A 17144-nucleotide genomic window follows, 5' to 3' on the forward strand; every position below is an offset into this window, starting at 1 on the left:
TGCACACCTGTAGTCCCAGCTACTTGGTAGGCTGAGGGGATCATGAGGTCAAGAGATCAAGACCATCCTGACCAATGTGGTGAAACCCCATCTCTACTAAAAACACAAAAATTAGCTTGCATAGTGGTACGCGCCTGTAGTCCCAGCTACTTGGGAGGCTGAGGCAGGAGAATCGCTTGAACCTGGGAGGTGGAGGTTGCAGTGAGCTGAGATCACGCCACTGCATTCCAGCCTGGTGACACAGCGAGACTCCATCTCAAAAAAAAAGAAAGGTTGAAGAGTTTCAGTTGGGAAAAATGAAAAAGGTCTGGAGATGGATGCGGGTGATGGCTGCACAACAATGTGAATGTCCTTAATGCCACTGAACTGTACTCTTAAAAATGGCTAAGATGGTAAATTTTATATTACATATATTTTACCACACAATTAATAGGAGCTTGGGAGGGAGGGAAGGAAGTAGGCAGGCATGGAGGGAGTTTGGTTTCAAGTGAATCAGAAACGCACGTATGCCCAGATCAAGGAAAAGGAAGGTTAAGGTTAAAGATCATTTAATAGTGATTTAAAAAAAAAACCCACAATTATATATCCAAAATACTTTACTTTAAAAAACTAACCTATTTAAATATGGTAATAAAAATCCTAGTAAATATTATAGTTAGTTGTTTTAATAAAGTCTTACTTTAAAAAGTATAATTTAGTAGGAAAACATGATAATCACTATAGCTAAATTAACCATTTATGTGGGAACCCTTGTTCTGATTACAAGGCTTTATCCCATGTGGGACAGACTGTAATTTCCAAACAGATACCGGGCAGAAGATCACTGCAACAATTTCTCCATCACACAGGCTCCTTTGCAGTGTGACCTTCCCACGACCATCACCAGCACCATGAGAGGAGTCCAGTTCTCCTCCCCTTCATTCTGGGCTGGCCTCAGTGACTCCTCACATAATGCAGAACACAGCAGAAGTGAGGCTGCACACCTCCCACAGCCAGGGGTGAAAGGCCTGTGCTTTGGCCCTGCTCTCCTGGACAACTGCTGTCTGGGTGCCTCCTGTAGGGACGCTGTCTCTTAAGACACAGCGGCCAAGTGGTGAAGAGCACAAGCCACATTAAGATACCACACATAGGTGGCCCCAGTGTCTGTTCTGGCAGATCCCGGCCTTCCCCATCCCAGGGCAGTCAGACATGGGAGGGAAGAACCCTCCGGTCACTCAAGCCACATCCCCCAACCCTAGTATTTCAATCACCCCAGCAAAGGCCCCAGATGGCATGGAGCAGAGAAAAGCCAACCCTCCACCCATCCAGATCTGCAGGTGTCATCAAATGATCGGTGTTTAACGTCACTAACTTTTGGGGTGGCTTATTATGCAGCAAGAGTCACTGGAACACCACAGTACTGATGGCAAGGTTACTCAAATATTTGTCAAGTGTCTCAAAGAAGAAGACTGATATAACCTTGCATGTTTGAATACAAAAATTAATATTTAGTTACTGTCCACTTTCTTATTTCCAAGTAGAGGGACTCTCTGACCCTCACTCACTCCTCTCCTAATCAGACTGGTTGGTTTTAGAGAAGGAATTGAACATGCCTAGATCAACCCCTTCCTCTCCCTTTTTTCTTGGGATCTGCACACTCCACAGAAAGCATACATTCTCCTCTCCACCCAGATCCACAAATGTTCAGGATCTGCTCCCTGCTGGAAATGCCAGCAGTTGGGTGGGGGTATATTTCATTTGGGGGCTACTGGCAAGTCCACTGTTTCCCCACAATTAAAACCACTTTCTCAAACAGACTACCATTTTGCCTAATTCATCTTGTGGGGAGGAAAAGTGAAGTGGAATTAATGAGTCTTCTAAAATTCCAATAGGAACTATTAGAAATGGTGGGCGCAGTGGCTCATGCTTGTAATCCCAGCACTTTGGGAGGCTGAGGTGGGCGGATCACCTGAGGTCAGGAGTTCGAGACCAGCCTGGCCAACATGGTGAAACCCCATCTCTAGTAAAAATACAAAAATCAGCCAGGCATGGTGGCGGGCGCCTGTAATCCCAGCTACTCAGGAGCATGAGGCAGCAGAATCGCTTGAAGTTGGGAGGTGGAGGTTACAGTGAGCTGAGATCATGCCACTGCACTCCAGCCTGGGTGACAGAGCAAGACTCCGCCTCAAAAAAAAAAAAAAAGAAAGAAAAAGGAAAGAAAGAAAGAAAGAAATGGTGTTGGACGGCTGGTCTCCATGGCTCATGCCTGTAATCCCAGCACTCTGGAAGGAGGAGGTGGGCAGATGGTTTGAGCTCAGCTCAGGAGTTTGAGACCAGTCTGGGCAAAATGGCGAAACCCTGTCTCTACAAAAATTATCTGGGAATGGTGGCACATGACTGTAGTCCTAGCTACTCAGGAGGCTGAGGTGGGAGGACTGCTTGAGCCCAGGAGGTCAAGGCTGTAGTGATCCATGATCATGCCACTGCACTCCAGATGGGCAACAGAGGTGGTCTCCTGTCTCAAAAAAAAAAAAAAAAAAAAGAAGAAGAAGAAAAAATGGGTCAGAAATAGATACTCATTTATTCATTAGGAGACTTACCTATCCTAGCTGTCTCCATCTTTCTTAAACTTACTTTCCCTCTTAAACCTACTTGAACTGGGTTTTTGTCCCCACCACTCCACAGAAACTGTTCTCCAGACAATCTCCACATTGTTAGACAAAGGGTCAGTTCTTACTCATCACTTGACTGTCGGCAGCATTTGACACAGTTGATTACTTCCTCCTCCTCCAAACATATTCTTCACTTGTTTTCCAGAACACACACTCTCTTGGCTTTCATCCCACCTCACCGGAGGCAGGATCTTCCTCTTCTCCCAGATGTCCTCATATTGAAGAGCTTCAGGGGTCAGTTCTTACTCCTCCTTTTCCTTCTCTATCTTCACTCATTCTCTTCATGGTATAAGTGGTATCACCCAGTCTCATGGCTATTTTAAATATAGGCCAATGACGCCGAGATTTATACTTCTATCTCAGACTTCTCTCTTCAACTCTAGACTCACCATATACAATGACTTCAACAACTCCATACGGACGGATATCTAATAAAACTTAAGTTCAACATGTTCAGAACAAAGGGTGAATCGAGGTTCATCCTTGATCCTAACATCTAAACGCTCTCCATTCACAGCCTTCCCCATCTCAGTCTATGGCAATTCCATCCTTCTATGCTAAGGACTTTTCCTTGACTCCTCCACTCTCACAAGCCACATCCAACCCATTAGGCTGATTTATACAACGTATCGTAATTCAATCCTTTTTACAATCTCTACTACTGTCCTACCATATCTTGTTTTAATTATCATTAGAATTTCTCCTAAATGGTCTCTGCTCCTCTCTTCCTTTTCTACTGTCTACTCTTTACATGGCATCTAGACTGATCATTTAAAAATATAAATCATATCATATTATTCTTCTATTCAAAACCCTATAAAGACTCCTCATTTCACTCAGAGTAAAAGTCCTTACAATGGTCAACAGGCCCACATTAATGTTTTCACCTTGTCTCCTACAATGCTCCCCTGCTCATTGCATTCTGGCCATGCTGGCTTCTTTCCCTGGATTTACAGGTATACCCCTACCCTGGGGCCTGAACACTGAACACTACCTCTGCTCTTCCCCAGATCTCTGCTGGTAAACATCTAAGTGTGCTCAAATCGCATTTTCTCAACAAGGCCTATATGACTTCCATATTCAACCTCCAATCTCCCCAGCCCTATGTTCCTGATTCCACTTGCTAATCTGCTCACGTTAGAGTCCCATTAGGTTGGCAGAAGGGCTCTGCTCCATCCAAGCAGGTGCCCAGCCTCCTCCATCTGAGGACTTCTGCCTCAGCCAGTTCCTCTGGAGACCATTCCATTTGGTCAATGTATATCGGCAGTGGAGGGTAAAGATAGAGGCACACCTGCTTCAAACTGCCTTGGCTAAGAAGTGATATATATATAATATACAACATGCCGTCCTTGTGGCCAGATAGGACTATATGACTAGTTCTCTCCAGTGGAATTTAAGCAAAGGAAACCATGGATATTAGCGAAACTTCAATCACCAAGTACCTTTTTGTTCCCTTTTCTTATACACAGAGCACACTTGCCTCCTCCCACCATGCCACACATGTCCAGGCAGAACACGTGCAGTCCGATTCAGTCGGTGCATCCAGGATCTCTGGATATGGCATAGTCTTCTTCATAAAGATCATGTGGAACTCCTTAAGATGTAATCTGTGAACTAAAAACGCAAAACTATCTGCACCAGGTTAGGCGCGGCGGCTCATGCCTGGAATCCCAGCACTTTGGGAGGCTGAGGCAGGTGGATCACGAGGTCAGGAGATCGAGACCATCCTAGCTAACACAGTGAAACCCCGTCTCTACTAAAAATACAAAAAATTAGCTGGGCGTGGTGGCGGGCACCTGTAGTCCCAGCTACTCGGGAGGCTGAGGCAGAAGAATGGCATGAACCCGGGAGGCGGAGCTTGCAGTGAGCCGAGATCACGCCACTGCACTCCAGCCTGGGCGACAGAGCAAGACTCCGTCGCCAAAAAATATATATACATACACCTTCCCTTCCTGCTCCCAATATACAATGGTGGAGCCGGAGCAGGAGCTTCTTCCTTACCCAATATCCTTCTTGGCCAGGTGGGCTCTGGCATACCGTCCAGAGGGGCTGCACAACCTTCACAACCCATCAACCTACCCTGCCAGGCCAAGTTCTCAGAGGTTTGTTTTTTTTGTGTGTGTGTGTTTTTTTTGTTTTTAAATAGTAGTTTTATAGCTCAAATAGTTAAGGGCTTGTTCAGTTCAGTCTCATAATTTCTTTGCCAATGTAATTCCCTCAGAAACTTAGTAGGCCTTTGATCTATTTGTTTCCAGTTGATTCCATGTGCCAGTAACCACACACAAAAAGTTCTTTCCTAAGACTAATGTATTTCTTTGCCGCTTGCTTTCAACTAACAGAAGCCACCTGGAGGCCATATGAAAAAGGTCAGTTGCTTCTGGCTTTGACTGTATGATAGAATCACTTGGGGAACTTTATTTTTTCTTTCTTTTTTTTTTTTTTTTGAGATGGAGTTTCACTCTTTTTGCCTAGGCTGGAGTGCAATGGCGTGATCTCGGCTCACTGCAAACTCAATCTCTGCCTCCCGGGTTCACGCGATTCTCCTGCCTCAGCCTCCAAGTAGCTGGGATTACAGGCACCCACCATCACGCCCAGCTAATTTTTTGTATTTTTAGTAGAGACAGGGTTTTACCATGTTGGCCATGCTGGTCTTGAACTCCTGACCTCAGGTATCTGCCCGTCTTGGCCTCCCAAAGTGCTGGGATTACAGGAGTGAGCCACCGTACCTGGCCCACTTCGGGAACTTTTAAAAACAGTCTATGTACAGGGTTTCATGTACCTCAGACCAATAAATCAAAATCTCTGCAGGCAGAACCAAGGGGATTCTGATAAGCAGCCAAGCACAAGAGCCCATACCCTTAATCTGATCTTTGCTATAGGACTAGTCACCTTTTTCAACTGAGAAGGTCTACTAGGACTTTGTTGTTTAAAGCCTTTCTCAACTGTTTTGCTTTCTCTCTAGGGTCTGGAAGTAGTCTGTTTTTCCTTTCACTGCCCCAAGAGTCAGAGCTTTCTCCGGTCCCTTTCATTTATTGCTTGCGCACTAGCCAATTCTTTCTGAACTCATCTCTATCCTATGTCACCTTACCATTAACAGTCTCACATTCTGATCTTTTCCAACACTTGACCTACAGCCCGGTGGGTGTGAGGTGTGCCTTCCAAATGATCACAGATGACACATTTACCAAACTGGTTACCACTATATACAAACATGGGTTTCTGACTTTCCCTCTCCATTGTCAGTTTCCTCATCAAGTGTGCCACATGACTGCTAAGACAATGCCATACATTTTAAGATTTTAACAGAAATCTACTTCTAGTACTAAAACTTCAGTGACTTAACACAAAGTTCTTATCATGCCCCTATCACAGTCAAGTGGGTTGCTGGATATTCTTCTCCACCCATCATTCAAGGACCCAGTTTCCTTTCGCTTAATGGTTTCACCCTCCGCTGGGTCCTAATGACATTCTCTACACCAAGATAGCAGAGAGGATAGAGAAGGCACCCTGTTATTTATTAACTGTCTTCTTCTGGAAAGACACCTATCATTCTGTTTGCATTCCACTGGCAAGAACTATTCACATGGTTCCACTTAGCTACATGAAGGCTGAAATGTGTAGTCTAGACAGGTGCCAACAAGAATAGGAAAAGAGTAACGCTAACAAGCTCCAGCAGTCTCTTTCACACTCATTAAAACTTAAGCTCCACAGGGCAGGAGTCTTTGTCTAGTTTGTTCATAGATGTATCCCAAATACCTCTTACAGGACCTGGCACACAGTAGGTGCTTAAAAAATAAATTTTGAATGAAAGAATGAACAGACAGGATGAATCTTAGATATGGTACCACATGGCATTTTCTTTTTAACAAAGGCAAACAAAATGGACCAAGGACTAAAATAATAAATTATACTGCATAGTTACTGAGATAAAACATTCAACAGAAATTTTTGCAAAAATCAAAATAAACTTCCAGGTACTACTTAAAACTCACATATCACATCTACAATGAAAATTCATATGCCAGCTGGTTAAACACACGCTCAAACTCACGTGTGAGCATATAGAAACTTTTTTCAAAATATCAGTATAAACACAGCTGACAATCGCAAAGAAATTACTGTTAAATTGATAGCACATCTTTTTGTTAGCTGGAAACCTCTTTGCTCAAACCTCAAAATTCAACCACATCTTCCTCAAAGAGCAAGAGCTCGGCACATACAGAATCTTAACTTTGAAAAGAAGTTACATCCAGACACCTACACATACTGCTAAAAGACCTTACCAGTATACATCTACCATATGCAAGGCACACATCCATCAAAATTCAGAACTGACACGTTTATCATACTAGCTTCAAAATTATGCGGGATAACAATACTTGATTTTTTTAAAAAAATTAAGTCACTTTAACAAAAATAAAAGAATTTATAAAACAAAGAAACTGAAATAAGAATAACAACACATGGAAATAAGATCTAGTTCACAAGAGTGCTGTGAGGGTCAAACAGAAATGTAAGAATTCATTTGTGATTTGTAGACTTTTCTGTATAACCCAATGAAAATATTCAAGAGTAGATGAAAACATGCAAATCATAAAGCAGTATCAGTCACTTGTCTCTAAATAAATGCAAAATCCCCATTTTTAAAAGGGTTATAGGTTAGTCAAATGAGGAAGTTCAAACCAGGGGGAATAAGAAGTTCCCCATTCTTCTAGCCCCAACATCCATAATGAGAATTTTCACTAGAAATATACCAGCAAACTCAGTCATCATGAAAGGTAAAACAGCAAAAACTATCCCAGTGTAAAGAGTTAAGACTCTACACACACACACACACACACACACACACAAAGTGGAAAAAACATTAACAATTAACATAGTGAAGTACCTGTACTTTTAAGAAAGCAAAAAGAAACAATTTGAAAATCTGTAAATTATCTTTATTCAATGAAAAAGAAAAGAAACTACTGTGTTTTTTCCTTTTTTTTTTTTTTTTGGATTTTAAAAGTGGCTCTTCAACACAACAGCCACCAAAAAAATGGAATTCACAACACAACAAGACCCAGGATACGATATTCAGTTTAACAATATGTTATCGTTAAGTATAACAGAAACCTATCCAGTAAAAAAAAACAAAAAACAAAAAACGGATCTTTAACAGATTTTCAGAGATGAAAGAACTAGTTAAGTGTACATGTGGGCTGAAGTTTGTTTTGTTTTTTTCTTTAATTCCTGATGTGAGTTTATTTGCTTTTTCTTGGTTGAGTTTTAAGACAACCGAAGGGAAAATAAAAACTGGTTATTAAAGCTTTCTAATACTTGAAGGCCAACAGGATAACCAGGCTAAAGAACCTAGATCCTGAATTATACTTCTGACCTTACATGTTTTTCTACCATTTAGCAAACGAACCAACAAACAAAAACTAGAGGAAAGGTTTTAAAACAAAGGCTGCAGCAACGTTTTGGAAGGAAAATATGGCATTTTTAAAACTCTGGAAATAAACTGAGAGAAAGGAAGGAAAATAATTGATGATAAACATGTTACATAATTTATAAGAACCACAGAAAAATCAGATATTGACTTCCGCCAAGATATTATTATTTTAAAAACTACTTTTGAAGGTAAAGACACCAATGTGGCAATGGCCGTAAAATACAATGTTTTTTCCAACTTTACAGGTATAAATACTTAACTCTTCTATTTTCTACAACTTTCCTTGCAACATTTAAACCCTATAAATGTGAGGAAATTTTGCTTGCAAAAAGAACTTTAAGATTTTTTTTTTTTTTTTTTTTTTTGAGAAGGAGTCTTGCTCAGTCACCCAGGGTGGAGTACAGTGGCACAATCTCTGCTCACTGCAAGCTCTGCCTCTCGGGTTCATGCCATTCTCCTGCCTCAGCCTCCCAAGTAGCCACCACACCCGGCTAATTTTTTTTTTTGTATTTTTAGTAGAGACAGGGTTTCACCATGTTAGCCAGGATGGTCTTGATCTCCTGACCTCATGATCCGCCTGCCTCAGTCTCCCAACGTGCTGGGATTACAGGCGTAAGCCACCGCATCTGGCCTGTACAATTTTAAAATAAGAAGAAACCCACTTTTCACTTAGGAAAGAGAGCATTGCAACATTCCATTTTACTGAATAAAAGAGACCATTTCAAACGTACTGTCTTTGTTTCCTGGAATTTTTTAAAATTCTGCTTTTAAAATCAAGTGAGGAAGCACAACATTTTTGCAACCCTGGCATAAATATTAGTGTTAAGATTTTACTACACCACATCCTTATTTGGTAGGCATCCATGAGGAAACTGGCCCAGGTGCTGTTACTGATAAAACAGGTTAACATTCAGGGACACAGATGAAACACAAAGCCATTACCCAAGAGGAATGCTCCTTCATCTGGTGTTGATTGCTGTGAGGGCCACCGGCATGGCCACGCCAAAAGCAATTCTGGCAGAGCTGATAGTTGTGGCACTGCTGGCATCGGTACCGGAAACCCATCATACTCTCACACCGGCAGTAGGAGCACTCCACGGGATGGAAGACTTGTGGACAGGAGAGAAAAGGGGAAGAAAAAGGGCAGGAGAGAAGGGATGGAATAAAAGAAGAAAGAATAAATTTTCATTTGGAGAATAAAGTCAATACAGAGGAATACCAAATCTAATATAAAAACAAAGGTAAAAACAAAATTAGAGCTGGATGCGATGGCTCGCCCTTGTAATCCCAGCACTATGGGATGCTGAGGTGGGCGGATCACTTGAGACCAGGAGTTCGAGACCAGCCTGGACAACATGGCAAAACCCTGTCTCTACTAAAATTACAAAAAAATTAGCTGGACATGATGGCACATGCCTGTAATCCCAGTTACTCAGGAGGCTGAGGCACGAGAATCATTTGAACCCAGGAAGCAGAGGTTGCAGTGAGTGGAGATCACGCCACTGCATTCCAGCCTGGGTGACAGAGCAAGACTCTGTCTCAAAAACAAAACAAAACACAATTACAACTAAAGAATCTAAATTGTCTGCTAGTCTAACTAACCATTTACTAGAAAAAAAAGAAAAGAAAAGAAAAGATTTAAGACATCAGAAAAAAAATTCAACACAGACTACTGATTCTAATCTAATCATTCCAGTGTACTATCAAGGGCAATACACAACTGTATGTTACAGATCACTATTTATACTTTTAAATGTTGGTAGCATAATTGTTTTCTCTGACAATTCAACTCTGAACGCAAGAAAAGGAAGTTAATAGAAAAGAGGGATAGGCCAGCCGTGGTGGCTGACGCCTGTAATCCCAGCACTTTGGGAGGCCGAGGCGTGAGGATCACCTGAGGTCAGGAGTTTGAGACCAGCCTGACCAACATGGAGAAACCCCATCTCTACTAAAAATATAAAATTAGCTGAACATGGTGGTGTGTGCCTGTAATCCCAGGTACTCGGGAGGCTGAGGCCGGAGAATTGCTTGAATCTGGGAGGCGGAGGTTGCAGTGAGCCAAGATCGCACCATTGCACTCCAACCTGGGCAACAAGCGAAACTCCGTCTCAAAAACAAAACAAAAAAAAAAAGAAAATGAAAAGAGGGATAGAATACTCAAATCTTCACTGAACAACTCTTTCTAGCATTATATATATAAGACCACAATCTTGGCCGGGCGCGGTGGCTCAAGCCTGTAATCCCAGCACTTTGGGAGGCCGAGACGGGCGGATCACGAGGTCGGGAGATCGAGACCATCCTGGCTAACACCGTGAAACCCCGTCTCTACTAAAAAGTACAAAAAACTAGCCAGGCGAGGTGGCGGGCGCCTGTAGTCCCAGCTACTCGGGAGGCTGAGGCAGGAGAATGGCGTGAACCCAGGAGGCGGAGCTTGCAGTGAGCTGAGATCCGGCCACTGCACTCCAGCCTGGGCGACAGAGTGAGACTCCGTCTCAAAAAAAAAAAAAAAAAAAAAAAAAAAGACCACAATCTTATTTCAATTATAGGGACTTCTAGACCTGCTTCCAAAAATATATATTAACTAGTGAATCAAGACTCAAAAAACATTTGAGTATGAGGTGAGAAAAACTATATAGCAAGATTATATAACATTATCACTAGGGACTAAAAGAAAACTAAACTCAATAATGAGAAATCCAAAGGATATTACTTCTTCTAAGAAATTCAGTTTTTTGCCATCAAAGTGTTTCTAAGGAATGCTGGAAATGCTAATTAAGAGCATGTGTTCAAATTAACTATACAGCCTAGTGTAGTTCCTCCAGAGAACAGGTCTCCCTCAATCTCAGCAAACGTCAATGAGGTCAACATCTGTGCAGCCAGTATTTATAGTTCTAAGTAATTTAGGTTAATATTAAAAGATACATGTATGTTAGTATTAAATTATCAAATACATTCTGATAATTTGGGTTGAACAAATATGTCTATGTGATTCTCCTGTGTTCTCTTCCAAACCAGTCAAGAGCCAATCCTTAGTCAGTGGAATGGGTGACAGGTGGAAAAGTAGAGAACCAGAATGATGAAAAAATTAACAAGTGTGTTGGGTCAATTATAAATAAGAAAGAGAAGGACTGTTCAGGTTCTGGTAAAAGTATTATTTTGGTAAAGTGCATCACTTAGTAGTTACCTTCTTCTATACCATACACTTGGATTAGTAAATCAATGTATAAAGTGCAACTTTTGCTTACGTGAATAAATATTTCTCCTTATGCATAGTTATGTCAATATAATGTCAATATAATTCATGATGAACTTCATAAAGCCCAAACCAAAAAAAACCATAAATACCATAATTTTATAATTTGTTTCTCACCATTAAAACTGACATACTGAAAAATATTAGTGTGATAGGTAACCTTTTATTTCTAGATATTTTAATTATTTTATAACATTTCTGTCTCTGATAAAAATACTATAAACCACATACATTAAGAATGTAATCAATAAATTATATACTTCATAAAAGTCACAATAAAATGTTCATAGGCATATGGATAATAATATATCTTATATATCTTGACAAGTGAGGCTCTTTCTACTTGGTATAGCAAATACAAAATGATTTTATGAAAATCAATTGGACATAAAACTATTAAAACAAGGCTATAAAAGCATTGCTCTCCAAAATTTAAATCTATCCAATAATCTTGTTTTAAAAATTGTGCTGTTTTAGTCTAGAGAGAGTCTGGTCCTTTAAGAAATGAATCCTTAATCTGAGGTACTTGTGAACTAAAGCCATAGTTGGGTAAAAGGCTGAGAAAAATTTATTTTAAAGTATGGATATGAGAGCAAGAAAGTAAAAACAGTATGGACGTTTATTAAAAGCGGACTCTTGGCTCTTCCTTGTTCTCTTTTGAGGAATGAAGAAAGGCAAGAGCCTGGAGAGAGGGAAGGTTACTAGAAAAGCGATGGCCTTCCCTTTAACAAACTCCAACAACCTAAAGGAGGAGATAAACTGATGGCAAAAGCAGGAAAAATTAAGAAGTCACTAAGAGATAAGTACTATTTTAACTCAAAGCAAAACAAAGATTTATGTCAAATTACTGGGAGGGACACCAAGAAGAGTTTCAAGGCAAAATGGTAAAGGAAAAAAATGGGGGAAAAAAGGGAACCCACTGTTAAATTATATCTTGGCTATTTTTCTTTAAATTATTCCAAAATAATTATAGTTTTAGCAGCTGATATAGCATATATACAGTTTTTTAGAGCTATGAGTTTGATAAATCAAAGAGGAAACCGGAAGTAATGGCTAAAAAGCAGCTGGGCTCAAACAGAAAACTATCATCTGGAATCTTAGGCAAGAAAAGTCTATAGTTCAAGTTGTATGACCTGATATGACTTCTTGGTATCCTTTCTTGTTTTGTTTTTTTTTTTTTTTTTTTTTTTTTTTGAGACAGAGTCTCACTCTGTTGCCCAGGCTGGAGTGCAGTGGCGCGATCTCAACTCACTGCAACCTCCACCTCCGAGGTTCAAGCGATTCTCCTGCCTCAGCCTCCCCCCAAGTAGCTGGGATGAGAGAATCGCTTGAACCCGGGAGGCAGAGGTTGCAGTGAGCCAGGACTGTACCACAGCACTCCAGCCGGGGCAACAGAGTGAGACTCTGTCTCAAAAAAAAAAAAAAAAAAAAAGTAGTAAGTATCCTCCCTTTTTTGAAAGAAATATTCTTCTGAAAGCCAAAACCACAAAATCAAATGACAGAGTGACAGCAAATGTCAACTGTAATTTTCAATGATATTAATAGCTAAGGACATTGCAAATAATCAGTTCCTATACTTTCTACGGCATGAGGAATTGAACAATAAAAGTTCTGCTTACCATTCTCAACATGGGCAAGCCTGTGCATGAGAGGTAGCCAGACAAGGCACTGGGGAGGAGGGTCAGCCATCATCGTGTCTAAAAACATATTTAGCATTATCTTTCTCTGTAAAAAGAAGAAAAACAAATATACTTTAAATTTTTAAACAATTTCCAAACTCCAAGTTTAAGTTAATTTAGGATTTTTCCCATCCAAGCTTTAGTGAATTATATGGTAAATTTCACAGCAAAATAAAATATTTCACATTTCTACAGACACTACTACATGCTGTACTTTACACTACTACTATTAGTATATTTAAATGTATTTCCACATACATTATTTTATTTTAGTCAACTATATAAGGTAAACTAGGTTAGATATGACTATCTTCACTTTACAGATAGGAAAATAAAGCATTTAAAGGTTTTGTAGTGGCCTGGCCCAAATCAGACACAAATCCAAGACTGTCCTTCGAGTTACTATTTCTGCTACCCAGTGGGGGAGAGAAGACAGCCCACACCCGAGTATAAAGCAACACCAACGAGAGCGGGCACTGTGGCTGGTTGTCCACCATATTTCTAGCTCTCCTAACAGTGCCTGACATGTATCTGATAAGTAACTATTGAAAAAATAGTCGTAATTTGAAGGGCAAACACCTAGACATCATTTAACAACTTTCTCATTCACAGAACAGAAAAGAGAAGCTTAAATAATTTGATAAAATCACAGAGGTAGTTATGATAAGGATGAGATTGGAACCTACATGTCCAAATGCCCGTCACAATGCTCCTGTTATACCATCGCCCTAGCTAGACTGCATTTGTCTGTTCTATCTTTATTTCTCTTTTTAACAAATATATAGTAAGCTTCCACTGTATATGAAACACTGAAATAATATGTCCCACGTAGACACCAAATTAGAAAGCAGTCTAGAAAGATAAGATAGAAATAGAATTATATAATATACAGAGAACAAATTCTCCACAGTATTTCAAATTAATGAATTTTCTTTTTATTTTCTCCAGCCCACATGATACCTTTCCAGCTCCAAAGAAAAAGGAAAAAGGAGCTGAAAGTCCAGGGTCACCCAACTCAACAAGAGAGTTCCATGACCGTAACCCAGACATGAAAACCTCACTTCAAATTGTTCCAAAAGAAGAGCTCAGACAACAGGACACACACTCAGCAGGTGCATGGCCGTTGGCTGCCTCCTCCATGTCCTGGTCCCACCACTCAGAGGCAGGATGGGGTCTGGGGTGAAGCCAAAAGCGTACCCAGAATTTCACCTTGCTCTCTCCCAAGTAACTGTGTTCCCAGCCCCACAACTTTCTTAATGTGAAGAACAGGATATAAAACATATGGGCATTTCCCCTTACAACGTTTAAAGGGGGGAAGGTAGAAAAGATAAAATTGGTTAGGGCTGACCTAAAGATATTGCTGGCTGATTACAAAATAACTCTGATTTTTACCACTAAAAATATATATTTAACACAAACCAGAAGCAAGGAGTGAAGACACTGTGGTGCTTAGCCTGAAGGACGGAGGCCCCCAGGGCTGCCATTGGACCCACCACTGGACCCTCCCAACAAGAGTTCCTGTCTTGGCCGGGCACAGTGGCTCACGCCTGTAATCCCAGCACTTTGGGAGGCTGAGGTGGGCAGATCACGAGGTCAAGAGATCGAGACCATCCTGGCCAACATGGTGAAACCCCATCTCTACTAAAAATACAAAAATTAGCTGGGCGTGGTGGCAGGCGCCTGTAATCCCAGCTACTCAGGAGGCTGAGGCAGGAGAATCGCTTGAACCCGGGAGGCGGACGTTGCAGTGAGCCAAGATCGCACCACTGCACTCCACCCTGAGCAAAAAGAGCAAAACTCCATCTCAAAAACAAAAAACAAACAAACAAAAAGAGTTCCTATCTCACAAGGCTCGAGACGAGACAGACTTATTCCTCTGCATCTTTCTGGCAACTGAGAGAATCTTGATTCCAGTATATGTAAACTGAGGTCATTCTTATTGAGAATAATCTTTAAAATAAGAAACTGGTAAATGGGGAATAGAAAAGGGAGGTAGAGTAGAAGGCACAACAGGAAAGAAGCTGTGCAATAAAAATCTGGAAAAGACGAAGAAAGCCAAGGGACAGTCTCACCTCCAGACAGCCTGCAGGCCAGCAGGAAGTAGTTAAGTAATTTGACAGTTCCTCAATTTAACTTCTAATATGGAACTACTCTGGGGGTGGGAGGAGCTGAGAGCTATGCAAAAGGGCTGACAGAACAATTGGCGGTATGGAGCTGCCATTCAAAGGGCCGCTACATATCACTGAGCACTGATGGTGAAGCGTGAGAAGTGCCTACTTGAATAGGCTAAAGAAAGGTTATCCTAAGTGTTTTCCATCTCAGGATCCAAGAATACTCTTGTTTGAGACCTTGGTGGAATATGGGAGGAACTAGAGAATGACATTAAAAACCATAATGCCACCTAACATTTGAATGGAGGAACAGATATGGAAAATGCCTCTATGGACGTGCAAATAACCAACAGATCAAGATAAAGTCAAAAGTGTCTATTTAAAATTATTGAGATTGGCCAGGTGTGGCAGCTCACACCTGTAATCACAGCACTTTGGGAGGCCAAGGTGGCCAGATAGTTCAAGGCCAGCCTGGCAAAAATAGTGAAACCCCATCTCTACTAAAAATACAAAAATTAGCTGGGTGTGGTGGTGGGTGCCTGTAATCCCAGCTACTTGGGAGGCTAAGGCAGGATAATTGCTTGAACCCAGGAGGCAAAGTTTGCAGTTAGCCAAGATATCACCACTGCACTCCAGCCTGGGTGACACAGTGAGATTCCATCTCAAAAAAAAAATATATATATATACACACACACACATATATATATAAAAAATATATATGTGTATATATGTATATACACACATACATATAATAAAATTATTGAGATAGAAGAAGATGCTAGAAAACTTTTAGCTAGTAAAAAGTGGCAAACAAAATTAAATGTATCATATCCTTTGTCATAAATTTAATCTTTTTTTTTTTTTTTTTTTTTGAGACAGAGTCTCTCTTCGTCATCCAGGCTGGAGTGCAGTGGCGCGATCTTGGCTCACAAAGTTTAATATTTCTATAGCTTACATGTGTTAAAAATTACCTTTTTATAATACTACTTTCTCTAAAAAGTTTTGATTTGCCTACCATGGAGGTTTTTTTTTTTTTTTGAGACGGAGTCTCACTCTGTCGCCAGGCTGGAGGGCAGTGCAGTGGCCCAATCTTGGCTCACTGCAATCTCCGACTCCCTGGGTCAAGCAATTCTCATGCCTCAGCCTCCCAAGAAGCTGGGTTTACAGGCACGTGCCACCACACCCAGCTAATTTTTGTATTTTTAGTAAGACGGGGTTTCACCATGTTGGCCAGGATGGTCTCGATCTACTGACCTCATGATCTGCCTGCCTCCGCCTCCCAAAGTGCTAGGATTACAGGTGTGAACCACTGCACCCAGCCATGGAGTTTTTCATAAATCTTCAAGATGACAAGGTAGAATTAGATTTTGGTATCTCAGAAGACTCATAAATAAACTCAGGATCAATCTCCAAAAGTTGTCCTAAAGTCACATCATATGTGACATTTTCCAAAAACACGAGGAATGAACCTAGCAAAGCCATGTCCAAGCACTCCGTCATCCACCAACCAAGTAATTTGGAAAAAATCACTGAACATCTCTGAGTTTCAGTTTTCTCATCTTTCAAGTGCTAAAATAGCAGTTCTCAGTGTGATCAGGGGACCCCTGGAAGGTATTTAAACATTTTCATGGAGTTTTGGAGTATTTCATAATAATACTATGACATTATTGGTCTTTTTCAATCTCATTCTCTCAAAAGTATACAGTGAGGTTTTCCAGAGACAATGTGACAAAGCCACAATTATCTGAAAAGGCTATTAAAAGACTCTCCCTTTCCCAACTATATAGCTGTCTGGGGCCAAATTTTCTTCCAAATTTTAACCAAAACAGCATATCACAACAGATTGAATGGATAAGCAAATATGGGAATCCATGTGTCTTCTATTGAGGCAAATATTAAAGATATGCAAAAATATAAAACCATGGCACTCTTCTCACTAAATTTTTGTTTTGAAATAGTTATTTTTCATAAAAATGTTATTTATATTAACATATAATAGGTTCATCAATGTTATTT

At 40.6% G+C, this 17144-nt stretch overlaps 1 protein-coding gene across 44 annotated transcripts in view; it reads right to left on the bottom strand.

Annotated features, from left to right (window-relative positions):
• The window catches only part of LOC105479800 (dystrobrevin beta), a 311471-nt gene that overhangs the window by 188706 nt on the left and 105621 nt on the right, over nucleotides 1-17144 (bottom strand). For all 44 annotated transcript variants that reach the window (XM_071076351.1, XM_071076350.1, XM_071076349.1 and 41 more), the window contains 2 exons: nucleotides 12958-13063; nucleotides 9028-9194 (listed from right to left, as the gene is read on the bottom strand). In XM_071076351.1, the coding sequence (XP_070932452.1) occupies nucleotides 9028-9194; nucleotides 12958-13063 (273 nt within the window). The remainder of the gene's footprint in view (nucleotides 1-9027; nucleotides 9195-12957; nucleotides 13064-17144) is intronic.

This window comes from Macaca nemestrina, chromosome 13 (genome assembly GCF_043159975.1).
Source record: "Macaca nemestrina isolate mMacNem1 chromosome 13, mMacNem.hap1, whole genome shotgun sequence".
NCBI classification, from domain to species: domain Eukaryota; kingdom Metazoa; phylum Chordata; class Mammalia; order Primates; family Cercopithecidae; genus Macaca; species Macaca nemestrina.